A 27136-nucleotide genomic window follows, 5' to 3' on the forward strand; every position below is an offset into this window, starting at 1 on the left:
CCAACCCCCCCAGGGTGTGAGGCAGCAATCTGGGGGCTCCAGCAGCTGCCACGGCCCCTCCGTGAGCCGGGGCTCAGCCAGCACTGTCCTGTTCCTTGCCGGAGCTTTTTGGGGTGAAGGGAAGGAGCCGGCCCAGAACACTCTCAGCAGGGATTTTTTTTGGGGGAAAAGCCAGCCTGACGGTTGGGGGGCTCAGGAATGGTTTGAGTCCAAGATAACGGATTTAAGAGTTGGGTTTGGGGTTTTTTTGAGGGGGTCGGGAGGTATTTCAGTGATGCTGAGGCCACCCCAAAGCCATGCTGCTCCTAAAACACACAGCGGGCAGCTCCGGCTCTTGCAGCATCACAGCCCTAAATCCCAATTGCTGCCCATCCCAGGAGCCCTTCCCTGCCTCCCGGGCAGGGCTCGCAGCAGCTCCGAGCCTGACGGGGGGGGTCTTCAAACGCTTCCCCCCAAATTTGCTGCAAGCGAGGGCGTGGGGGTGGGGTGGAGGCTGTAAAATTGCCCCCAGCACAATCCTTTTCCCGGGGATTAAACCAAGGAGCGGGTCTGGGGGGATATTTAACACAAAGGAACAGCTTTAAGAGCTCAAAATTCAAGGCAAGAGCGATCGGAAGCGTTTCCCTCAGGCAGCCGCGGTCCTCTGGCCAGCAAGGGAGCCAAAATCTGGAAGAAAAGAGGTGGGAAGCGCCGCCCCCGCCGTCCTGCTGCAAAGTTCTGCCTGTCTGTGTGTGGATTTTAGGCCGGGCTCTCCCGCAGGAGAGCGGGATCAGGCAGCTCCAAAAGCACCACGAGCATCCGCAGGGCACGGCCGCGTCCCCGGCGCGGGGACCCCGCATGCACCGGGGGGGATTCGGGGTCCCACAGGCGCCCTGAGCTCTCGACAGAAGCAAAAGGCGAAAACCTGGTTGGACTTACCCCGTGCGGTGGGGAATCTGAAAAGAAAAGGAGGCAGGGGGAGGGTGGGTGGAAGTGGTTTGCAATGCAAATCTGCCTCGCCCCGACCGGCTCGTCTCCCTACAAGCGGAAAAAACGGTGGGTAACATTTCCCCGGAGCGCCCAAGCGGTTCGGGAGCCTCCGTCCCACCGGGGACCCCGCCTGGGTCCGGCTCCCGAATCGCCCGGGGGGCTTTTGAAAGATTTACCCGCTGGCAACATCCCCGGAGGCACGGAGCTGCGAGGAGAGAGGGCCTTACCTCCGCGGTGGATGATCAGCAGGTGACACGGAGGGGCCTCTTTGGTGCATTTGTTGTGGCACTTGAGCCTGGCAGGGGACAGAGAGAGGAGTGAGAAGGGAACACTGATGGATGGAGAGACTGGATAAGGGGGAACTGTTTCCCACTGCCAGAGGGCAGGGCTGGATGGGATATTGGGAAGGAATTGTTCCCTGGGAGGGTGGGCAGGCCCTGGCACAGGGTGCCCAGAGCAGCTGTGGCTGCCCCTGGATCCCTGGCAGTGTCCAAAGCCAGGCTGGACAGGGCTTGGAACAACCTGGAATAGTGGAAAGTGTCTCTGCCCATGGCAGGGGGGGAATGGGATGGGATTTAAGGTCCCTTCCCATCCAGGCTGTTCTGGGATTCCACGATGGAGCTCAGGGCTTCTCCCTCCTTTCCCCCTTGGGAAAGGGACTGGATGAGAGGTTTGGTTGTTCACTCTGAGTGAACCCTCCTGGCTCCCTGCTTCCCACAATTCCCAAGCAGCGAGCTTAGAGATAAGGAACAGTCTGGGATGCACATCCTGGAAAATCAGGAGGGGCTGACTGGCAGGACACAGCCTTGGAAAACACATCCATCCCAATGGAGCAGCACAGAAATTCCCAAACCTGGGGCTCTGCCCAGCTGCCCCTTTCTCAGCCAGCTGGGGGGAACCAGTCAGGCTTGAGGACACCCCAAACTGTCACCTCTGCCAGAGCTGGCTGCAATAAAAGGAGCAGAGTTCTGCACTGGGGGAAGGGTTTACTGGAAGGGATGGGACAGGATGAGCTTTCAGGTCCCTTCCAGCCTAAACCATTCTATAATATTCCTGTTCCCACCATCCTGCTGCTGGATACTTAATTAAATTCAGGAGCAGCAGGGGGGAGGAAGTGACTGCCCTGGTCCCTGATGTGTCCCTATCATTGTGTCCTCCCCTCCTGGCTTTATTAAGGATATTTAGCCAAAATAAAGAGATGATTTACAGCCTCTGGATATTCTGCAGAAGTTTTCCCGGTTTGTGGAGACAGGGCAGGAGTCTGGAGGGCTTCACCCCCGGGTCATGCATATAGGCATAGGCAGACTCCCAAATCCTTCCCATTCCTCCTTAATTAAGAATGGAAACGCATCCCCAGCTCACGCTCTGCCAGGTCGGCAGAAAGCCATGGGGGAAAAGGAAGAAGGAGGAAAGGATTTATCAAAACAAGGGGAAATGATGGGAAAAAAAAAGAACGGCAGCTTCAAGTCAATGAGCTGGGTAATGAAAATTCAGGAGCTGCCCGTGTTAGCTTTTATTACAAAGCTGTTCCTTGAGGGAAAGGCAGGAATTAATTCGGGGGGTTTGGGGTCCGGTTGTTTGTTTTACCTGTTGGTTCCCCTCTGCTTTCCGGGGAAAGCAGCGCCAGGGCAAGGCTGGAAAAAAACTAAATGCCTTGTGTTCGCTCCCAACTTTTGACTGGCAGGAAATGGATTTGTTCTTTTCTGTAGGATTACAGGGAGCAGGATTTGCACAGCCAGAGCCACAACATCCCTGATCCTGGTCAGGGAGCAGGCACAACATCCCTCCTCCAGCACAGAGAGCTCGCAGGAGAAGCCTCCAGTTCTTTGAGCATGGATACAACGGGAATCACCCCTTTAAAAATCCCTGTGTTCCATAACATCCCTTCCAGAAAAGCCCCACCAGCTGTGGAGTAACCGAGCGCTTCTCGGCAGGTTTAAATCCCAATTTACCAACTCATCAGCGCTTAATCAGCGGCAGCAGCGATCGTAATCGCTCCGTTACCCGCAGACAATCACACATTCCCAGCTCCCAGCCCCAGCCAAGGCAATCCCGGCTCCAGCAGCAGCTTCCCCGAGTGCCGATGGCAGCACGGCTCTGCCCAGGGCTGGGCTGTGCCGGACTGAGAGCAGCTGAAGCAGCCCCAGCCTCTGCCTCGCTGTTTTCCCGGTCCTGTCCCATTTTATCCCCTCTCCTTTGCTCTTTGATTTGGGCTGGGTTGGCTCCTCAAGGCCACGACCCTGTCGGGATGCAGAGGTTCCCAAAACTTGGCAGAAACAGAGCCTGAAGCCCAAAACTGCGGGCAAAACCCACCTGATGCCCAGAGCTATACCTGCCCGGTCCAACACATCCATCCCCCATGTCCTGCAGATAATTCCACAGGGAATCTCCCTAGCGTGGGGATCTCAAGCCAGGCTTAGGGAAGGGGGGGCTGTCAGGATCTGACTCAGAGCTCTGGAGTGAGCAGAGCCGAGGTCTGGCAGGCACATCCTCCCCGAGGAGACTGATCCCATCCTAGACACAATCCCAGCCCTGCTTTGGGGTGTTATTCACCCAATTCCACAGCTCATTAAAGCTTCCTGTGAGGATGAGCTGGCGAGAGCCTGGTTGGTCTCTCCGTGCCCAAATCCCTGCTCGGCTCCCCCAGCCAAACCCCGATGATCCCCTCACGATTTTAAGGAGTGACACGAACAGCTCCAGCCTGGTGCCATACTTGCAGTTTTTGCATTTTAAGCCGAACAACATTCCCTTCCCGCAGACGGTGCAGGTCTGAGACATCCAGTACTTGGTGGAAAACCTGTGGAGAGAAACACGGAGAGAGTGGCCAGGGAGAGCTGAAGCCTCACTTATCCCCCCAGCCTTGCTTTATCCTCTCTCTGTTGCCCTCAAACTCCACTGCAGGCATTGAGGAATTTTTCTAGGGATGCCAAAACACAACCCCGAGCCTTCCTTTGATTCTGGCAGCTTGTTCTAAAGTGAATCCAATCCCAGCTCCATGTGATTCCCCAGCTTTGCCCACCCCAGGCATCCCCCTAAACCCCTCCCCAGCCCCTTGGGAAGCAGCAGAACTCTTCCCAGTGCTTTTCCCTCTTCAGGGAGATATGGAAGGGTTCTAATCCAGAGACGGGGAATTTGCTGAAGACTGGCAAGGTCACGGATAATATCCAGCTTTTACTGATAGCGACTGGAGCCTTATCTAAACCGGATCTGAACTGAAATGGAATTGAAATGGGCTTGGAGGATAGCACAGCCAGCATGGGGAAGAGGGGGAATGTCCCCAGTCTCGGTGTCCTGGAGCAGAGATGGGAAGGGAGAAGTCCATCCCTCATCCCCCGTGGCAGCAGGGTGGGCGTACCTGTGTTTTATGGAGTTTCCTAAATCCCGACGAGGGATCTGCGGGGACCAGCGAGGCACTGACAGCGTATCTGCAGGGAGAGACCAGGAAAACCAGCACTGGTGACAACATCAGGAGCTGGGATTCAAGTTTTTTGGGAAAGGGAGCAAAGGATGTGCACAAAAAATGAGATTTTCCTGCTATTTCCCCCTGGAATGCCTCACTGAGCTCCCTGTCTGGAAGCAGGAGACCTCTGGGCTCTGCGGGAACTGAGGAGTCCTGTCCCAGATCCCATCACCCAGTTTGGACCAGGAGGGGAAGAGGAGAGGGTGCATCCATGGACAGGCAGGACGGGATTGCAAAACTTTCAGAATCACGTCACGATGTCCGAACAAGAAAGGGAAAATAAAGCTGGAACAGCCTCAGCATCAGTTTTTAATAAGACATCACGGCTTGGGGTGGCAGCTGAGGAAAAACTGAGCCACTCCGAAGGTGATTCTATTCATATTCCAGGGGAAGAACTGATTTAAAAGCAGTCCTGGTGCTCTCCTTCCAAGGGAAAGCGGGAAGAGGGATGAGGAAAGAGAGGGAAGGTCACTGGCACTGCTGGAGCAGGAGGGTCATCAGGAGCACGGCCATGCTTGGATTCCACATCCTCCTTCAGCCTCAGCAAGGGTGGAAAAGCTGCTCCTCCTCCTCCTCCTGCTCCTCTTAGCCACGGGAAAGGTCCTGCCCCACAGGATGCTCAGCCCCGGGAGCGGATCCATGCCGGGATCCAAAGGCTGCATTTTCACTCGGGGATTTGAGAGGTTTCCCGGGCACCAGCGGTGGCTCCCGGCTGTTTGCTCAGAGTGCCGGTAAATCCCTGGCTAAACAGGCGCTGGATATTATCCCTGGGAGCGGGGAGAGCCGCTGTTTGCTCTCATATCCCATTTTAATATAGCGGCAGGCACGGGGCTCTAATTGCACTCGCCAGCTGAAGGTTACATTTACATCCCACCCCTGGGTTAGAAATCCTGGAAGCATCCCAAGCTCATCCTGCTCCAGCATCTCCAACCAGCAGCAGCTCTGGATCCTTCTCTTCTTCTGCTCATTCCACAGGCAGAGGCAGCAAATGAGATGTCAGAATCACGGAATTGTGGAAAGGTTTGGGATGGAAGGGACATTAAAATCATCTCCTGCCCGTGGGCAGGGACACCTTCCACTGTCCCAGGCTGCTCCAAGCCCTGTCCAACCTGGCCTTGGACACTTCCAGGGATCCAGGGGCAGCCACAGCTGCTCTGGGCACCCTGTGCCAGGGCCTGCCCACCCTCCCAGGGAACAATTCCTTCCCAATATCCCATCCAGCCCTGCCCTGTGGCAGAGAGAAGCCATTCCCTGTGTCCTGGCTTTATCCACCCATGGATAAAGTCAGTCTCCCTAATTTTTCTAAGCTCCCTTCAAAGCCGAGGAGGGGATTCATGCCCCCAGCACCACATTGCCAATATTTTTTTATGTTTTCTCACCAGTCTTAGTGACAACTCACCCTGGGCTGCTGGACCAACATCCCTCCACACCCACAACCTCCCCAGGGGTGGTAATTTGGTCCACAAATCCCAGAGGTGAGGCTCTAACGAGTGATCCCTCCATGCACAGCCTCATGCCTGCCCGTGTGCCATTCCCCCCTCCCTAAACCGCGTTACAGAACTGAGTCGTCATCATCCCCCCTCCAACGCCGCTCCCTGAAGAACCAAACACCCGGGCCAGAACAGCTCCTCTGCCGGAATTAAATTACAACCTCCGCGTTATCAGCCACAATTTATTCCCACTAACTTTCGGCTGGCCTCAATTAAATCCTGCCAGCCTGGCGAGGGGGAGAAGGGATGGAGGCAACGGTGGCTGCTGAGCCTTTTAATTACTTTCTAAATGTGCTCGCTGCAAAAATGTATTGAAGTGTAGCGGGGATTTTGACCTCGTAACATAAATGAGCCCGACATGACTCACTGCTAATTACCTTCATTAGCGGCAGCGAGCCACGCAGGATCGCGGCGTTTAACAATAGAGCCGCTGTTGGCAGGAGGGAAAAGCAGCGGAGCGGGGCAGGAGGGCAGGGAAAGGCACCGGGATCAGCCCCGAGGGCTTGGGGGGCTCGAGAGTTCAGTGGGGTTCTCCCCCGGATCCCCACCCGGAGGAAAAGCTGTTGCTCGCAATGGTAACTCGGGGGGATGCCCGGGGGAAGGTGGAGATGCAGCAGCCTCCACCCAGCACAGGAGGAACATTCTGATTGAAACCCCCCCCTAATTGCCACAATTAGCGTTAATTACAAGGCGGAAAAAAAACCTCCGCGAGCACATCTTGTTTCAGGGTGGTGGGGTCAGGTTTTGTCGTGGGGACCCCGTGATGGAGAAGTGGCCGCGGGATCGGTTGATCCTCTCAAGCTTTGAAGTGTGACAGTGGCTGCCTCTCACCCATCCCCTTCCTTTCTCTTCCTCCCTCTTTCCATCTCTCCCTGTTCCCTCTCTCCGCCCATTGATGTCTCCCGAGCTCCGCTGCCCCTGTGCCAGTCATTACTTAAACCTTTATCACCAGCAACCTCCTGCCTGCCTCGAAAATCCAAACTCTCCCGGCCATCACTCTCCTCGCATAATTCCCCCTCTCCCGCTCCGAGCTGACATTTAACTGGGCACAAGTGGAATTTCGCAGGGTGGCACGCACTGAGCAGCCCCATGGACGCTTCCCCCGGTCACCCACCCCATTCCTGCCTCCCGAGGGGTTCCCAAAAGCCAAACCCCGCTTCCCGATGTCGTGGCACTGCCCGGTGACAGCACAGCGGCGATGCCAGGGAATGCCACCCTCCTTCCGACACCTCCGCGTTTTCCTCGGCCGCTGCAGCAAAGGTCAGGGCTCCTGCTCCGCACGGCACAGCTCATCCCAAAATCAACAGCCGCGCTTGACGGGATCAGCTGTGCCAGGAGGAGATCCGGCAAGGGGGGAAACCAACCGGGCGAAGGGTGACAGCCACCTCCGGCGTGTCCGTGACAGGCGACACGGCAGCGGAGCGCTGGCAGCCGGCTCCCCGGCGGTGACAGGCAGCTGTGACAGCCAGCGCCGCTCCTGAGTGGCACCCGAGCGCCTCGGAGGTGACGGGGACAGCGGCGCTGCCTGGGCCGTGACGCCCTCGCTGCCCCTGCTGCCATCCCGGTGAATTCCGGCTGGTTCCCAGCTGGCAGCCCTGGGCATGTCCCGCATGGAGAAAAGCACCTGGAGCTTCCCTGTTTCGTTCTTTTGGGGTTCCGCCTTCCTTGGGGTGGGCAGTGATGCCCTCAGAGAGCCCCAAACCCTCAGCAAGGATACCTGGAGCATCTTGCAGGGGTGGAGCAGTGCTGAAGCACACGGGTCGGGACAGAGTTTTGTCCCACTTGCCCCCTCCTCACCTCCTGGCCCCTGGCTGGGTCACGGGGAGTTGGTGGGAGTGCGTTATCCATCACGGAGACAGACAGATTAGCAAAACCCCCTTCTCCTACTACAGCAAACAGATGTTCAATTATTAATGGGACCAATAAAATCGATGGAAGTGGACTTGGGATGAGTCGCTGCAAAGCCAAGAAATAGCCAGGAGACTCTGCACTTATCCCAAACATCCCAGGCTGTCACCAAAATGGTTCCCAGGGGGGTGAGTCCCATGGAGACACTAAGGGGAGACACCGGGGGGGAGCTCTTCCCAAAAGAGTTCAACAGCAAAAGATATTCAGGCTCAGGAATATCTCCAGCACCAGGCAAAAATCCCAGTCCAGAGACAAACTATAATATCCATGGAATGGTTTGGGTGGGAAAGAATCTTAAAGATGATCTTGTTCCACCCCCTGCCATGGGCAGGGACACCTTCCACTGTCCCAGGCTGCTCCAAGCCCTGTCCAGCCTGGCCTTGGACACTGCCAGGGATCCAGGGGCAGCCACAGCTGCTCTGGGCACCCTGTGCCAGCTCCAGTGACAGAGTTCCAATGTCTCAGCCTGTGGCAGTTCCAGGGACACTGTCCCAGTGTCTCCCCACCATCCTGAGTTTCCTTCCTGCATGGTCCCAGCTGGGAACCACGGGAGATGCTCTGGGAGATGCTCTGTAGCAAAGTCCCTCCATGAGACACCACAGGCCTTGCTCATGCTGCTTTTAGGGTCAAAATAGGATGGGAGAGATCCCAGAGCAGCTGCTCCAGCAGCTTTCCCTCCCCAGGATATAAATCCATGCAGGATTCAAGCTACAAAGGGCTGCTCATTCCATTAGTGCACATGGCAAATATTCCACATGGAATTTGATCTGGTGGGAAGTGTCCCTGTCCATGCAGGGGGTTGGAATGGAGTGGTCTTCAAGGTGCCTTCCAACCCTGTGGATCACAGCCAGGTCCAGCAGGTGGAAGGATGATCCAGGATGGGTCCAGCAGGATGAAACCAAACCTGAGCTGGAGCAGAGGAGATCACCTGAAGCAGGAGCTGCTCCTGGGGCATCTCTCCAGTAAGGAAAAGTCCCTTTCTAATCCAGGCAGTTCCCCTTTCCAGCATGACAGTCCCACTTATCCAGCTCAAATATCACATTCATGGCTTAAAGTCTCACATGGGGATTTTCCCCCCAGTTCCCAGCCTTGCAGGCTCCATTGGGCTTACCCAGACAAAGCTGTGCCCTCCAACTCCACTGCTGGGGTGGGAAACCCTCTGGAGCCTTGCTGCCAGCTGTGGCCAGATGTGGCTGCAGGGAGCTGCCAGCTGTGCTGCTGGGGAATGCTCCTGCCATGGCTCCTGCAGAGCAGGTCCAGGGAGCAGAAAACCACTGGGGGTCCCCAAGAAAGGAAGTTCCCTTTGGGAAGGGCCCTCCTGGAGGTGGTTGGGGCTGGGACAGCGTTAGGGACAAGTGTCCCCACCCCAGCACTGGCAATGGGATGGCCACAGAGAGGGGCCAGGGTCTGGATGGCACTGGCTACCTCGCCTTGTCACCTTCTGTGTGCAAACCTGAAGATAAGAAATGCTGACTTAGAAATGCCATGGAATGGAACAGATACTGCTGAGAGAGAAATGGAGCTAGAAAAAAGTTTCAGAGGATGGCCCTGCAAATCAGACTGGATACTTTGGAGAAGCAGAGCTATGAAAGATGCATTGTAGTAGAATTCACAAGGGGTAATTTTAGATGATTGGCTTTAAGGTATTTTACAGCATGATGTGACAAAAGCTGATAGGCCAAGAAATGCTTGCAGTGCATTGTAATTAGGAAATTGTCAGCTGCTGATTGTGATGGAGTGAATTATAATATCTGTATTGTCTCACCCTTCATATGAGACTGAAAATGGAATAAAAGTTTTGTAAAACACCTCTCAGTTGCCCCATCTCTGGGTCAGAAAAGGGCAAAATCTGACAACCTTCAATGCCACTGTCATGTCCTCGGGTCCAGCCTGGTGCTTTCCAGCAGAAACGCTGGATTTAGGGCTCCAGGACTCCCACCCTGACCCACTGGACATTATCCTGGATCCCTGCCCACCAAACCCACCTGAGGTCAGCCCTTCAGGGGCTCTTTCATGGACAGTTCAGGAGCTGGGGGGGCTCAAGGAGCTCTGGTGGCATCTCAGCACTTGTCACTTGGCCATCCCTGGCTGGAATCCTGCTCATTCTCAACACCACAAACTGTAAATTCCTTGCTCACAAAGCCAAGAGGAAGAGGCAGGACTGGGATTCAGGAGAATCCCCCCAGGGGCACAGCCAGAGCAGCAGCACAGAGCAGTGGATGTGATGGACTGGGCAGGGAGGGGACATCCCTGGAGACCACATTAAACCTAAAAATCCTACAAATTCCTTGTGAGGGACAGCTCAGCTCTCTGCTCCCTGGGACAGGGAAAGGGAATGGCTGGAGCTGTGTCAGAGAGGTTTAGGTTGGATTTTAGGAAAGGTTCTTCCCCCAGAGGGTGCTGGGCACTGCCCAGGCTCCCCAGGGAATGGGCACGGCCCCGAGGCTGCCAGAGCTCCAGGAGCGTTTGGACAGCGCTGCCAGGGATGGACAGGCTGGGATTGTTGGGGGGTCTGGGCAGGGACAGGGGCTGGATCCATGATCCCTGTGGATCAATTCAGGATATTCCATGATCCTGTGATTCCCTCTGCCAGATTTGTGCTGCCAGAGGAAGAGGTTCCTTCTGCAGCTCCCTCCAGCCCTCTGTGAAAATCCCATCAGGACAAAGGGATGTTAAAAATCAGAGGGAAGCATCCAAACCCGCTCCTGACCTGGGCCAGGGATGACTCAGATGGGAATGTGCTGCTGCCAGGAGCAGCAAGGCTGTGGAACAGAAATCATGGAGACACAGCCAGGGAGGGACGGGGCCTGGCTGGGCTCCCTTCACCCATCTCCAGCTGACAACAACAATTTTTGTGTTTCCGTGCTTAGGGAAGTAATTCCACATCAATCCAGAGCATCTGGGTGCTGCTGTGCTGCTCCCACAGGAAGAAAAGGCAGGAGGGATATGGGCACACACATTTAGAGAGCTGGGGAATCACAGCTTGGAAATTCTCTCCAGGCCTGGATTTCTCCTGACTCTCAGCTCCATTCCCAGGCTGACAAGCTGACTGCAGCTTCAGTTAGGTAGGAGTCTCCCAGGGTGAGAACATGGTGACAAACAGAGTGGAATTCATCATAAAGATTAACACCTGGTGTCTTTCCCGTGGGACACATCCTGAGGTGCTGTCCCGAGGATGTTTTTCCCAATTGTCCAATGAGCTCCTGTCCTGTCCTGGCTGCACTAACACACTTTAAATCCGGGCTGTCTGTACAATAAATTGGCCTTTTTTCCCCAAAGAGCTCCGTGTGTGTTGCTGCCCTTTCTCTCTCTTTGCAGCGCAGTGACCACAGAGGGATTTTTAGGAAAGCCCATAGAGATGGGATATTGTGGAGAGCTCAGCTGTTGAACCACCACAAGGATGGGGACAGGGAATCCTTGGGATGCAGGGAAGGCTTGGGGCAACCTGCTCTAGTGGGAGGTGTTCCTGCCCATGGAAGTGGATGAGCTTCATGCTCCCTTCCAGCCCAAATCATTCCATGATTCTGCTCCCTACAAACCAATGTCTGCCCTGCTTGGCATCTCTCCCACACGGATGCTGATCCTGCAAGGACCAAACAGCTCCAACGATGCCGAAACCTCCCGGCAGGGATCAACCAGCTGGGGAAACACAGCTCCCATCCAGCCTGGAAAACATTCCCAGCAGCCAGGGAAGTGGGAGGGAAATGAGAGGAGACACCTCTCCAGCAGCATCAGTCACTTGCCAGCCCATCACTTCCCATCGCATCCCGCTCCGGCGGTGCCACGTTCCATCAGGATGTCACAGCACGGGATGTAATCCAACACTGAGGCGTGAGGAAAGCTAATCCGAGGAGACACAAATGGGGGGGGCTGGGAATGGGCTTTGGGCCGTGGTTCCTGCTCTGTTGGTCTGGGCTGCGAGTTGAGCACAGACAATTCCAGCAAGGCAAAAATCACCCTCACTCCGGGCAAATCCAGAGTCGGGTATTGGATGTCTCTGGGAACAGCATCGTCCTCCTGCAGAGCTCCTGCCAGGTGCCACTGTCCCCAGAGCCAAAGGGACAGGAGGAAAAGGACAGCAGGATGGGCTGGATGAGTCCTCAGTGATCCCAAACTGCAGGGGAAGGGAAGGGAAGGGAAGGGAAGGGAAGGGAAGGGAAGGGAAGGGAAGGGAAGGGAAGGGAAGGGAAGGGAAGGGAAGGGAAGGGAAGGGAAGGGAAGGGAAGGGAAGGGAAGGGAAGGGAAGGGAAGGGAAGGGAAGGGAAGGGAAGGGAAGGGAAGGGAAGGGAAGGGAAGGGAAGGGAAGGGAAGGGAAGGGAAGGGAAGGGAAGGGAAGGGAAGGGAAGGGAAGGGAAGGGAAGGGAAGGGAAGGGAAGGGAGTTGGCTGCAAACCCTTCTTCAGCCAAGAGCTGAGCAGGAGGAATGAGTGGAAGACCCCAAAACAAGTCAGGAAGACATTTCCAGAAAGGAAATAAAGGAAAAATCCAGGGAAGGGAGGGTGACAGAAACCCAGCCTGGATGTGGAGTTGGAGGAAGCTTTAGCTGAGGAACAAGAGGCGAGGGGACCTCAGCTTGGCTGGGAATCGCTCCCAGCAGCTGCCACGTGTTTCCAGGGAAGTTCTTCTTGGGCCAAGAGCCACGCCTGGCTTGGAAAAGTTTCAATCCCTTTGGAATTAATCCCAGCACTGGTCTGGGACCAGGAAATGGGAGTCAGGCTGTTCCTCCCAGACCTGGGAGGCAAACCCACACAGCGAGTGCCACCACCAGCATCTCATGGGAGAGGACAAAGCCCTGTCCAGTGGGATCAAGGCTGGCTGCTGGGATCGGCTCCATGGGGTTTGCACTAGGACTGGCTTCCCAAAACTCCACATCAGCCCCAAATCCAGGGAGCAGGAGAGTTTTAAACACAGAGGTGAAACCACAGCTGGGTTGACAAAGCAACCCTCAGAAAAGTCACTTTTAGGTGACATCCAGGCAGTGCCACCAACCCAGACAGCACAGAAATTTCATGGCTTTCCCCAAAACAAGAAATAATCAAGTTTTTGGGATTATCTTTGCCCAGAAGCACCCACAAATCTCTAAACACCAACATGAGGCTGGGTTAATTCCACAATGCTCAAGCAACATCCCTCAAACCATTGACTCCAAAACACCCCAGTCCCTTCCTCTGCTTGGCATCTCCCAGCCCTTGGAGGAGGGACCTGGGGGGACCATGGGGACTTACTTGCTGAGAAGGTGGCTTCGGTGTGGACGGGCGGGGTGGAGGGCAGGAAGGGCGGGTACCCCACGAAGAAGGAGCGCAGGGAGCGCTCGGAGAGGAGAGGGGAGCGCTGGGCCGGGATGTTCTCACAGCTCCCCACGCTGTTGTGGATCTTGAGGTTCAGGGGCTTGTTCTTCTTCTTGACTCTGGGAAGGAAAAGAGGAGAAAGGAGGGGAAAGTGAAGGCAAAGGAGTTGGGGATGGGCTGGTGGCACCCATGGGATGGGGGTGTTGCTGCATCATCTCCCATGTGATCATTAATTCCATTTCCCCATGAGAATTCCCAGTCTCTCCCTGACATCAAACAAAGGCAATTTTCATTAAGGAACATTCCAAAGCTTTTCCTCTTGAGAACCTGGGTGAAAAAAAAATAATTTGGTCCACAAGCTCGTCAGCCCCAGCCGTGCTGACCTTGTCTAATCCCCTAAAGGATCACATTTCATGTCATTACATCCAATATAGGGCCCAAGCAAGAATGGGCAGCAGTGGGGAATGTGAGGGACCCCAAGAGATTCCCAGGAATCAGCTTGTCACAGCACAGGACTGTGGTGTGGACAACCTGAAACACTTGGAGCAGTTCCTCAGCAATGAAATCCTGAAGAGCAGGGGGAGGAGTCGCCCACCTCTCCCACCTCAGCCCATTTTTCCACACTGGGACAAGGCCCAGCCATCGTTCTTCTGGCTCAGATGATCCCAAAGCTGCAGCAGACTGGAAGGATTTGGGATGCAGTGACACTGGCAGCTCAGATGGGCTGGGCCGCAGGATCCTGGCACTGAGGAGCTGCTCTGGCTCATCCACTCCTGCTCTAGCTGGAGTAAGGAGGAGAGAGAGCCCTGGGAAAGGCAGCTCAGCCTCTTGGAGATCTGCAGCATTTGGGACAGAGATTCTTCGAGAACATCCTGGCAGTGCAACAGCTCGTGGTGATCAAGGACTCCTGGAATGCTCCATCCATAATCCATGCACCCAGCTGGAGCACTGCATCCAACTCTGTCCCAGCACAGGAAAGACCTGGAGCAGCTGGAGCAGATCCAGAAGAAGCCACGGAGATGCTCCCAGGACTGGAGCCCCTCTGCTCTGGAGCCAGGCTGGGAGAGCTGGGGGTGCTCACCTGGAGAGGAGAAGGATCCAGGGAGAGCTCAGAGCCCCTGCCAGGGCCTAAAGGGGCTCCAGGAGAGCTGGAGAGGGACTGGGGACAAGGGATGGAGGGACAGGACACAGGGAATGGCTTCCACTGCCAGAGGGCAGGGCTGGATGGGATATTGGGCAGGAATTGTTCCCTGGGAGGGTGGAGAGCTGAGCATCTCCCACCACTCCCAGCAGTGCCCAGGGCATCTGGCCCTGCCAGGCGATAGGAAATGGCCTCTTTAATGAAGAAAATTAAACCATCCTCTAATAAGTTAATTATTTCCTCACACAGGAAAGCTACTGCTGTGTTTAGGGTGGCTGCAAGGACCTCTGGGTGTGCTGGGCTCAGGATGGGGACGATGATTCCAGGCTGGTCCAGCTGAATGGCTCTGCTGGCTTGGAGCTCCCTGGGGTCAGCCCCACAGCCGATGTCATGAAATCATGGAATGGGTTGGGTGGGAAGGGACATTAGAGCTCATTAAAGGACATGGGCAGAGACACCTTCCACTGTCCCAGGCTGCTCCAAACCCCTTCCAGCCTGGCCTTGGACATTCCAGGGATCCAGGGGCAGCCACAGCTGCTCTGGGCACCCTGTGCCAGGGCGTCCCCACCCTCCCAGGGAACAATTCCATCCCAATATCCCATCTAACCCTGCCTGGTGGCCCCAAATCCAGTCCATCCCTTCCATTGCTTCTGTTCAATCCCAACCCAAGCACGAGGTCGCCACCAAAAGCCCAGTGCTGCTCCCCTGGCATGGTCCCAGCTCCCCCTGAGCTCAACCCCGGCCCAAAGCCCTTCCTGGAAGGCAGTGATTAAGCACTGATCTCGTTTTTTTCCACCCATAAATCAGCTCCAGACCAAATATTTACTGCGAGCATCATTTCCTCGCCAAGCAGGGCTGCTGACAGCTCTCATTATTAGGAAGGATGAGTGATTTTGGACAGAGAGAGATTTTTTTTCCTCTCTTTGTTTCTTCAGGAGGAGAAAAAATAATAAAGAATAATAAAAAGCAGGATCCAAGTGGGTGACTGAGCTGGCTGCCTGCCTCCCCATGGCCTTGATCCCTGTCCTGAGGGAAGGGGAGCAGGAACCGAAGCCTGGAGAGGAAAAGGAGCTTCCTCACCCATGGAAAAAGCCCTGGCACAGGGGACCCACAGGGACAGGGGATCCTGTCCCCTGCTCTGGGGACAAGGAGTGCCTGACGGACCTGTTTGGGGATTCTTGGGCAAAAAAGGGTCCAAAACTATCCTTGGGGCAGGAGTGAAGGATGAGGCCAGTCACGGGCACCTCATAAAGGATTTGTGGCCATGAAGGGTCATCCATCCATCCAGCATCCATCCATCATCCATCATCCATCCATCCATCATCCATCATCCATCCATCATCCATCCATCCATCATCCATCCATCATCCATCATCCATCATCCATCATCCATCATCCATCATCCATCCATCCATCCATCCATCCATCATCCATCATCCATCCATCATCCATCATCCATCATCCATCATCCATCATCCATCATCCATCATCCATCATCCATCCATCCATCCATCCATCCATCATCCATCATCCATCCATCCATCCATCCATCATCCATCATCCATCCATCCATCATCCATCATCCATCATCCATCCATCCATCCATCCATCCATCCATCCATCATCCATCCATCATCCATCCATCATCCATCATCCATCATCCATCATCCATCATCCATCATCCATCATCCATCCATCCATCCATCCATCCATCATCCATCATCCATCCATCCATCCATCCATCATCCATCATCCATCCATCCATCATCCATCATCCATCATCCATCCATCCATCATCCATCCATCATCCATCATCCATCCATCCATCCATCATCCATCCATCCATCCATCATCCATCCATCCATCCATCATCCATCCATCCATCCATCCATCATCCATCCATCCATCCATCATCCATCATCCATCATCCATCCATCCATCATCCATCCATCATCCATCATCCATCCATCCATCCATCCATCATCCATCCATCCATCCATCATCCATCCATCCATCCATCATCCATCCATCCATCCATCCATCATCCATCCATCCATCCAGCATCCATCCATCCATCCAGCATCCATCATCCATCCATCATCCATCATCCATCATCCATCCATCATCCATCCATCCATCATCCATCATCCATCCATCATCCATCATCCATCCATCCATCCATCCATCATCCATCATCCATCATCCATCATCCATCCATCCATCATCCATCCATCCATCCATCCATCCATCATCCATCCATCATCCATCCATCATCCATCCATCCATCATCCATCATCCATCATCCATCCATCCATCATCCATCATCCATCCATCATCCATCATCCATCCATCCATCCATCCATCATCCATCATCCATCCATCCATCATCCATCCATCCATCATCCATCATCCATCATCCATCCATCCATCCATCCATCCATCCATCATCCATCCATCATCCATCATCCATCCATCCATCCATAATCCATCCCAATCCCACAAGGACAGCAGAGGCAAATAAAAGGGAATAAAAAAGAAAAAAAGCAGAAAACCAAGGAAAAACATCAACCTAATTCCAATTTCCCATAGGGAAGGGGAGGCAGGATTCCCTCACTGCTGGGAATGTCGGCCGGATCAATCCCAGCTGGATCAGGAGGAACCAGCAAAGTGCAGCAGAAGATGAAGCCAGGTCTCAGTTCACTGCCTGGGGCAGGGTTGACCACACTAATCCCTCCAGGAAGAGGCATTCCAGCCCTTCCCAGGAGCTGGCAGGGCTGGAAAAGGTGGGAACTCCACTAAACAATCTCTGGGATTAACGAGAGGCCAGGGAAGCACAGGGAGAGCCCAAGGGGCTGTTTAGGTGGATTTGGATTTTGCTGATCCCTCCCGGCCCTCGGGAAGAACAATTTTCCTCCAGTCACAGCTGAACAATTCCCAAAATGAGTCTCCAGGTGAGAGAGAAGTGGGGAGATGGTTATGGAGCAAATATTTCTTACTTTGGCTCCAAAGGGTTTTGAGGAGAAGCAGAGAAAACCACACCTGGTCCATCTCGAGGCTGGGAGCCCCCCAAAATCTGGGAGACGCCCAGAGGACCCCTCAGGGATGGCAGGAAAATGCCAGCCTGGGGACAAGGGCTCCTTTCCTGTCAGGTTTGGAGCAGATCCCGAAATCTGGACATCCCCACTATTTATTTTTACCACTCTCCACCGTTGTCCCACCCTCATCCCTGTTCCAGGGGGCTCCGAAGCCGGATATTCCCGGGATTCTACCCCTCGCTGCAGGTCCCAAGCTGCCCAGCAGCACATGGGGATCAGCCCCTGTTCCACACTTCCCAAACCTTCCCAAAATCCCGCACCTCAGCCCTTGGCACTTTGTGAGGCCACACCAGCACCCCCAGCACCGCCCTCTCCTTCACCTCTCCGCATCCTCTAACCCTCTGCAGAGACAGAATTCCTCATTTTCCTCCTTTATCCCGCGCATCCCTGGGTCGGGAGAGCCCAAACCAACCCCTCAAGGCGAAGTTCGTGGAGCACCGGGGCTGATTCCAGCCTCGGGATGCTCGGGAAAATCACCGGGAGCGATTCCTTCTCAGAGAAGTGAATGCCAACGATTAGGGCCGTGATTTCATACAGGAATTCGCTACATATATAATGATGGATAAAAAAAAATAAAAAATAAAAAAATAAAAGCCGAGCGAGTTTGAAGCGTTTAATGCAAATCCCTTGAGGTGTCAATCCCGCCTGAATGGCTCATCCCCGCCTGCTCAGTGGGATCAGTCAAACGCTTATCACAGGCTTTGGGGGAAAAAAAATAGAGGGTTTCAACAGGCGCTGAAAAACAGGAGCAGACACCGGGACAAAGGGCCCGTCACTCCTTTCAGGAGCGGGGGGAGAGCAGGATTTGACAGCGGCGTGCCATGCGGGAAGGGGGTGGAATTTATAGGATTTCCACAGAAAGGCGCCGGTGAGGACGCGGGTTTGCCCTGCTGGGATGTCCCGGGGTGATTTGGTGGCTGAAAGAGCAGGATGAGGATGGGCACAGGGAGCAAAAATCCCATGTTCACAGGGCTGTGATGCTCCTGGAATATGGCTCATCCCAAAGGGAACACCTCAAACATTTCCCAGCCCCTGGCTGCGCTCATCCTCCATTCCCAACTCTTAAAAAAACCTGGAAATTGAGTAAGTAACAACCTGCTCTGCAGGCATTCGTTGTCACTTCCATTCTTACTTCCATTAAAAAAAATTTAAAAGGGGTTTAATTTAAAATTTAACCACAAGGCAGGAGCTGTCCCTGCAGCCGCCAGAGCCAGGTGATGTTTTATTCACCACTTTGCTCCTCGCCAGCACACACCAATTTCCACACAAGCGTTGCTCTAAAAGGAAGGGAAATAGAGTGGGAGAAAAAAAATAAAAAATCCTCTCATCGGTATTTCAGCTGCAAAGGATTAAAGATCGCTCCTGCCTGGCCGGGAGCACATGGCCCCGGCCGGGATTCAGCCCCGAAGATTTGTGGCTTTTGGAGTGGTTTAAATGCACAATATTCCCGATTAAATCGGAGCAAGGAGCAGGTGAAGTGCTGCCCCCTCCACCGCGGGCAGGATCCATTGGAATGGCAAAAAAAAAAGGGAAGAAAACCCTCAGATCCACTCTGGCGTTTTTTTCATGCAGGAATGATTTGGTGGGAAGGGAGCTTGAAGATCATTTGATCCAACCCTGCCATGGGCAGGGACACTTCCATTATCCCAAGGTGCTCCAGCCTGGCCTTGGACACTGCCAGGGATCCAGGGGCAGCCACAGCTGCTCTGGGCACCCTGTGCCAGGGCCTGCCCACCCTGCCAGGGAACAATTCCTGCCCAATATCCCATCCAGCCCTGCCCTCTGGCAGTGGGAGCCATTCCCTGTGTCCTGTCCCTCCATCCCTTGTCCCAAGTTCCTCTCCAGAAATTCTGCCACTTCTCCCTTCCAGTTCCCATACTGGCACGACCTTTTTCTTCAAGGATTCCCAAATAAACCATTAAAAAAAAAACACAAACCTGACTAAGGAGCCTGAGCATTCCCAAACAGCTTTGGGGATTTGGGATCAAAACCAGCACAAGCTGGAGCCACCTCAGCCAGGAAAGGAAGCACCAGGTCACCTCTGACACCAGAATAAACACACAGCTCCCGTGCCCAGTGCCATTCCACATCCCAAATCCCTGTGCAGCGAGGGTGGCACCAGCTCCTTTAAGATTTCCAGGATTCAAGGCAGTTTTTGAACCTGCCTGAACAGCTGAAATTTCTTCCTTCTCCACCCAAACCTGAACGAGCTCCACACAATGCTGGGGTTGAGATAAAGAAATAAACACAGAATATCCTCCAGATGTTCCATTTATCCTCCTCATCCTCATAAAGAGGCAACAAACCCTCCCCTCCCCGGCCAGAGGAAAAGCAGCTCCTTCATATCAAAGCCTCAGCAGTTAAATATTTATCCAAGTGCCTGTCCCAACTTCCCTGGATGCCTGGATTTCCAGGCTCGACTCTGACTGATCTATTATTCACTTTTCCAAGCACAAAGTGGAACTTTTTTATTACAGCTGCAAATTATAAAGCTGGGAAGTTCTTTGAAGGGAGTTCGAGGCAAACAGGTCCCCCCACCCCCCAGGATTGGAGATGGGGCTGCAGGAGCAGCTCTGGGAGCAGACACAGGAGGGAAGGAGCTGCAAGAGGTAATTGCAGGATCCTGGAGCTGGAGCTGTTTCTCATTAAGCCACTTCTGTTTTCTTGGTTGCCACCGTTACGTTTCTTTGAGGGCCACACAAGGGCAGGGAGGCTGAGCTGGGGCTGGTGGGGTTGAGTCTCCTCTAGATGGAGAAGCTTCCACAGGGATTCAGCCCCTGGGGTATCCTAAAACATCCCCAGACAACACAACCTCAGCCAGGTGGGGCAAATCCACCAAACTGGACAATCATGGAATGGTTTGGGATGGGAGGGACCATAAAGCTCATCCCATTCCCATCCCCTGCCATGGGCAGGGACACCTCCCACTATCCCAGGCTGCTCCAGCCCCAATGTCCAGCCTGGCCTTGGACACTTCCAGGGATCCAGGGGCAGCCACAGCTGCTCTGGGCACCCTGTGCCAGGGCCTGCCCACCCTCCCAGGGAACAATTCCTTCCCAATATCCCATCCAGCCCTGCCCTCTGGCAGTGGAAGCCATTCCCTGTGTCCTGTCCCTCCATCCCTTGTCCCCAGTCCCTCTCCAGCTCTCCTGGAGCCCCTTTAGGCCCTGGCAGGGGCTCTGAGCTCTCCCTGGATCCTTCTCCTCTCCAGGTGAGCACCCCCAGCTCTCCCAGCCTGGTTCCAGAGCAGAGGGGCTCCAGTTCTGGGAGAATCTCCGTGGCCTCCTCTGGACTCTGAGAGCACTCCCTGCTTTTGGTTTTCAGCCCATTATTGCCAAGGAATCTCCTGGAGCACTCGGGCCACCACAGCAGGGCTGGGCTGGGCTGGGCTGGGCTGGCAGGAGGGTGAGGAGAGGCTCCCACCAACCTCTTGCACCACAAGGACGAGAACAGGGGAGCGGATTCCTGACCTTCCTGCACTGCTCCAGCTGGAGCACAGGGCTGGGAAGAGCTCGGCCTCAAGACCAACAGTGGCCACCCCTCTCCTGGCCACCAGCCCCTGCCCTGTCCGTGCCCTCCCTCTCCCTCCTCAGCACAGCAGGCACCAGGAATGCGGTGCCACCTCTCCCAGGATGTTAATCCTTATCTAAATTCATCCTCACGCCCGTCTGGCTTTGAAAGGACCCTCAACTCCTCATTAAAGGACACGGTGAGAAGTTTCTCCTCTGAGCACCGTAAAGCTCCAGCGCCTCTGGATGGAATAGCAGGGCCGTAATTAACATTAATGACACTGCTAAGGAGCGTCACAGCCCGGAGCAGGGGGATAATTCCAGCACCGAGCCAGGTTGGTACAGGGGCCACTCATCACTGTCACCTCACGGTGTGCAAACCATCCTGTGAGGGAGCTGGGCACATTCCAGGGGCTGGGCTCAGCTCCTCAGCCCTGGCTCACCGGCACTGGCAGCGAGATTAATTGAGAGGAGGATTTGGAAGCACAGGGAGAGATGCTGCTCGTTTTGCTCTCCAAATTCCTGCCCTTCCACGCTCTCCTCCTGGCAGACGTTCCAGGTTGGGGCTCTGTTTTCAGGATAAATGACACAGCGTGGAGATCATGGAATCTTGGGGTCCTTTTGGTTGGAAAAGATCTTTGAAATCATGGAGTGCACCCATGTCCCCAAGTGCCACATCCACATGGCTGTTAAATCCCTCCAGGGATGGGGACTCCAGCACTGCCTGGGCAGCTGTGCCAGTGCCTGACCATCATTTCCATGAAGGAATGTTCCCAAAATCCACCCTGAGCCTGCCCTGGCCCAGCCTGAGGCCGTTCCCTCTCCTCCTGTCCCTGTTCCCTGGGAGCAGAGCCCGACCCCCCCGGCTGTCCCCTCCTGTCAGGGAGTTGTGCAGAGCCACAAGGTCCCCCCTGAGCCTCCTTTTCTCCAGGCTGAGCCCCTTTCCCAGCTCCCTCAGCCTCTCCTGGGGCTCCAGCCCCTTCCCCAGCTCCCTTCCCTTCCCTGGACACGCTCCAGCCCCTCCAGGGCTCTCTTGTCAGGAGGGGTCCAAAACTGACCCCAAGATTTGAGGTGATCACAGGGGACGGGCACTGCCCTGCTCCTGCTGCCACCCCAGGGCTGGCACAGCCCAGGTGCCCGTGCCCACCTTGGGAAGAGGCTCCAGATGGAATATTTCCACATGTTGGCAACGTCCTGCTGCATCCACCTGCTCTGCAAACATCCATCTCCTGCTCATCCCCAATGCCAGGAGCCCACCTGCCCTTCCAAAGCTGGGGAATGTCACAGGAGCTGCTCTCCTGAATCCCACTCATGTGGAACATCAAACCATCGATCCACCAGGTGCATGGGAATTGCTACAAGGGGAAACATCATTATTATCAAGGTTGCAGAGAAGCAGAATTAATGATCTATCAGGGCCTATTTAGGATCAGTTTAAATGATTAAATCTGAGGCACAGCCTAAGCATGGGTTGCTCGGTGAGGATGGTGGAGGAGACCTCTGCTCCCAGTTTTTGGGATTCAGATTTTCACCTGTCTGCTTTGGTGGCCCCAGTTGGGTGCTAGACTTGGCCAAGTGCCACAGGAAATATCCCATTCTCAGGAATTTGTAATGTGGGATGGAGAAAAACACCCCCAGGAGAGAAAGTGTCTAAAGTGAAAGTTGGAAATAATAACAGGAAAAAGGAAAAGAAGAAAATGGGGATGGGCTCTATCACCAGTTCACATCTGAACTTCACATCTGATTTCACCCAACCACGAAATCCTCACCCCAGTCTGGAAAAATCCCACCAAAAAACTACCTCAGCACAAATGGGGCAAAAGGGAAGGAAATGAACCCTCAGAAGGCTTTGAACCAGCAGGAAAACATCCACACCTGGAATGTCACTGCAACAGCACAGGATAAGGAGAATTCATGGGAAATGCAACCAAAATCCAGCTGCCCTGAGCAGGAGGAGCCTCATCTCAACCCAAACCTGACTGAGGTGCACCACAAAAATGTCCTGTCCTGTCCAGCAGCTGCTCCAGGCTGGAACTCAGCACATCCTCGGGGCTCAGCCCAGCTGGGTCATCTCCCATCCACCCTCTCCAGCTGCTTCCCAGAGGATGTTCCTAGAGGGCCACAGAGTTCATGGATCTGGCCAGGCAGCAGCGTGGCAAAAGGAGCCACAGCTGGGAAGCAGATGAGGGTTTGGGCTCAGCTCCCCTTCACAAGGCTCAGGGGATGAAGGGTGGGTCAGTGGATGGGTCTAAGGAGGGGTCCAAAGATGAAGGGTGGGTCAAAGGATAGGCCTGGAAGACCAAGGATGGGTCTAAGGATGGGTGAGAGGAAGAAGGATGGGCTAAAAGATGAAGGATGGGTCCAATGAGGGGTCCAAGCATGAAGGATGGGTCTAAGGATGAGGACAAAGGACAAAGGGTGGGTCAAAGAAGGAAGGATGGATCAAAGCATGGGTCTAATGAGGGGTTCAGGAATGAAGGACAAGTCCAAGGACAGGCCTAAAGATAAAGGAGGGGTCCAAACAGAGGTGAAAGTCTGAAGGATGGGCCAAGGAACAAAGGATGGGTCTAACGAGGAGTCCAAGGATGAAAGGTGGGTTCAAGGACAGGTCTAAAGATGAAGGACAGGGTCTAAGGATGGGTCTAAAAATGAAGAATGGTTCTAAGTACAAAGGAAAAGTCTAAGTAAGGGCCTAAGGATGAAGGATGGGTCTAATGAGAGATCCCAGGATGAGTCCAAGGACAGGCCTAAAGATTGAAGGATGGGTCTAAGGATGGGTCCAAGGATGATGAATATGTCTAAGCACAAAGAAAAGGTCAAAGTACAGGTCAAGGGATAAAGGATGGGCCAAAGGCCAAGGGACAGGTCTGATGAGGGGTCCAGAGATGAAGGATGGGGTCTAGAGCAGGTCTAAGGTGGAGGACGGGCCTAAGGATGGGTCCAAGGATGAAGGATGGGTTCTAGAGCAGGTCTAAGGTGAAGGACAGGTCTAAGGATGGGTTCAAGGATGATAGATGCATCTAAGTACAGGTCAAAGGACAAAGGATTGGCCAAAGGACAGGTCTAAAGAGGGGTCCAAGGATGAAGGATGGGCTCAAGAGCAGGTCTAAGGTGAAGGATGGGTTTAAGGATGGGTCCAAGGATGAAGGATGGGCTCAAGAGCGGGTCTAAAGACGAAGGACAGGTCTAAGGATGGGTCCAAGGATGATGGGGGGTCTAGGCAGAGGTTAAAGGACAAAGGCTGGGTCTAAGGGTAAAGACCACCCACCCCAGGGCAGATCCTGCCTCCAGAGATCCACTGGAGTCCCCTTCCAAGGGTTAAACACGCCCTGAACGAGCTGGACTTTCATTCCCCAGCTAATGGGTTTTTAAGGCCTCCCATTCCGAGTTTGTTTCTTCCTGGCTGATGGATAATCATTAACTATCCATGAGAGATTCCAATGGCCCGTGGAATTCATGAGGAATTAAATGGGCATTATATTATCAGCCACTCTCAATGTTTGGTTTCCGTTTCAGGACCGTTCCTGAGATGTTTATGGGTTGTGGATTTATGGAAGCCAGGGGATCTTTTCAGGAGTAATGTTCCGTACCTTGGAGTCACGGTCAACAGCTGGAGACTCCAGGCAGGAAAACTGGAGGCTGGGAGCTCCAAAAAAAAAAACCACAACAAAATTTAACCCCTGCCTCAGAAGGGCTTGGCACACAGAAATGATGGATTAAATGCTGGGAATAAGATGTGAAGCACAATATTCAAAGGAGTTTATGAGCTGTCATCGGGAATCAAGCAGTACATGGTGGCCTTGCTCTGGAGGGGACCCGGTGGCTGCTGCTGCTGTCACAAATAAACGGTGCTGGTTTATTTTCTGTCTGTGCCGAGGTGGAAAAATCCAGGGGGAGCAGCCCCAGAGAACCCTGAGGGCTCCACTCCATCAATCCCAACTCACAGCTCACGGGGAGAGAGATTTCTAATTCTGCCAAAGTCACCCCAGAGCCCATTTCACCCTATCCTGAGCTGGGCAGGAGAAAAAGGGACTTGGGACAAGGGACAGGACACAGGGAATGGCTTCCACTGCCAGAGGGCAGGGCTGGATGGGATATTGGGAAGGAATTGTTCCCTGGCAGGGTGGGCAGGCCCTGGCACAGGGTGCCCAGAGCAGCTGTGGCTGCCCCTGGATCCCTGGAAGTGTCCAAGGCCAGGCTGGACATTGGGGCTTGGAGCAGCCTGGGACAGTGGAAGGTGTCCCTGCCCATGGGCCAAAGGTGGGACAAGATGGGCCTTAAAGTCCCTTCCCACCCAAACCATTCCATAAATCAGCCTGAGGGACACCAGCTTCTCTCTGGGAGGGTCTCTGAAGGGTCCTTGCAGAGAACAGGCAGGATGGGGTTAAATCTCCACCCCAAATCACTCCAGGAGATCCCACCCAGCACTTGGGATCTCCAGGAGTGTCCTCAAACTCTCAGCTCCCCACGCCCAGCCCCTCCTTCCGTGCTGGAACAGGACATGGGGAACAGAAAGCCTCAACCCAAAGCAGCCCAAGAGTCCAGGGGCACAACTAAAACCAGAAGGGGTTGATCAGGGAAGGCTCCAAATTCTCTTCCAGGGATGAGCTCCTCCTGCAGGAAGCAGAGAAGGCTCAGACTTCAGGGACACCATGGAACAGTGACATTGAAAAAACTCCCATCCTCAAATTCCATGGCCACAGTCATAAAATAACAATTAGCTGAGAAGGGCCTGAAAATATTTCAATTTTAATCCACTTTTATCTGTGCCAGGCATTTTCCACCTCATCCAAGCTAATAAACAGCTCCCACTCCAGCAGGGCTGTGCTGGAAAAAAAAGAGGGAAGAAAGAAGAAGCTGCCTCTTTAATGCACTAATTACAATCCCGAACCGCTAATGGGATTAGCAGGCAGGATTTAGTGGTTGTCTGCTGCAAAATCATTAAGTGCCATTAGAGAAAATGAACTTCCCTGCTTCTCCAAGAGGTTTGCAGGAATCCGGATCCAACCCAGCGCAGCTGCCCCTGGAGCACAATGGGGTCCTGTCAATATTGGCTCTTTCCTTGATTAATTCCCTAATCAGGAGTTGAAATTGCCCAGCACCACTGGGAAGAGAGCACTGGAGGCACTGGGAAAACTGGGAAAACTGGGAAAACTGGCTGCAGTCAGGCAGAGGGATCATGGAATGGGTTGGGTTGGAAAGGACCTTAAAGCCCATCCAGTGTCACCCCTGCCATGGGCAGGGACACCTCCCACTGTCCCAGGCTGCTCCAAGCCCCAATGTCCAACCTGGCCCTGGACACTTCCAGGGATCCAGGGGCAGCCACAGCTGCTCTGGGCACCCTGTGCCAAGAAGGTGGGGAGTGATGAAGGCAGAGGGGACACCACTGTGTTTGTGTCACCCCGTGTGACATTTCCATCCCATCTCCACACTGGGGAATCAGTGGCCAGAAGATTTGATGGTGTCCAAACCTGGCCCCAGCTCCGTGTCAGGGTGACCATGAGGGCTGGAAGGTGTCCCTGCCCTTGGAATGAGATGAGCTTTAAGGTCCCTTCCTGCCCAAACCTGCATTCCTTCCATCTTTGCCTGACTGCAGGCAGTTTTCCCAGCATTCCTGGGAAATGTTCTCCCTTCCTGGTGGTGCTGGGCGATTTCAACTCAGGATCATCAGGGAATATCCAATGACCAAACAGGGGAAACTCTGCCCTCAGTGAGAGCTCCTCCAGCTGAAGGCAAGCATGGATTGGGGGCTGGAATGGTGACAAAAGGAGGAGAAGGGAAAGGCTGCACCCTGGGGACACGGGGATGCTCCCTGGGAATGCGGGGGTGCCCCTGGGGACTGAACCAAGCAAACACTTTTTTTCCAGTGCCTAAGCACGAGGGGGAGGGCGGCCTTCCAGGAGGCATTTCCCAGCTGAAATGGCTTTGTTCCCAAAAGCTAAAAGCCTTTGGAGACCAAAAATTCCCAGCTCAGAGGAAAAGGAGGGTGGATGGTCGGCCTCAGCTCATGCAATGATGGCTGCCACAGCCCAGGGGACAAGTGACACCGCCATGCTGAGGCCACCAGACACATCTGCCACCCCCAAAGCCACTCTGGTCCCCTGTGCCCCAGCACGGGGAGCTCCAGGGCAGGCACTGGGAGCACTGCTGTGGATTTAACCCTTGCCACGTCCCAGCTGGAGCTGCCCAAACATCACGGACAGACTGGAGGGTCTGTGCTGTGCCACGGCATCCGTGCTCCCTCCACAGCCCTCAGGCGACTCTTCCCAGGACCCTG

At 54.3% G+C, this 27136-nt stretch overlaps 1 protein-coding gene across 4 annotated transcripts in view; it reads right to left on the bottom strand.

Moving 5' to 3' along the window:
- Positions 1-27136, bottom strand: part of KSR2 (kinase suppressor of ras 2) — an 85313-nt gene that overhangs the window by 42315 nt on the left and 15862 nt on the right. For 2 of the 4 annotated variants that reach the window (XM_088176124.1, XM_088176125.1), the window contains exons 5-9: positions 13052-13233; positions 4325-4394; positions 3683-3766; positions 1197-1264; positions 919-1017 (exon numbers count right to left, since the gene is read on the bottom strand). In XM_088176124.1, the coding sequence (XP_088032250.1) occupies positions 919-1017; positions 1197-1264; positions 3683-3766; positions 4325-4394; positions 13052-13233 (503 nt within the window). The remainder of the gene's footprint in view (positions 1-918; positions 1018-1196; positions 1265-3682; positions 3767-4324; positions 4395-13051; positions 13234-27136) is intronic. The other 2 variants (XM_088176126.1, XM_088176127.1) reach the window with 1 other exon arrangement.

This window comes from Sturnus vulgaris, chromosome 19, assembly GCF_052056855.1.
Source record: "Sturnus vulgaris isolate bStuVul1 chromosome 19, bStuVul1.hap1, whole genome shotgun sequence".
Classification (NCBI taxonomy): domain Eukaryota; kingdom Metazoa; phylum Chordata; class Aves; order Passeriformes; family Sturnidae; genus Sturnus; species Sturnus vulgaris.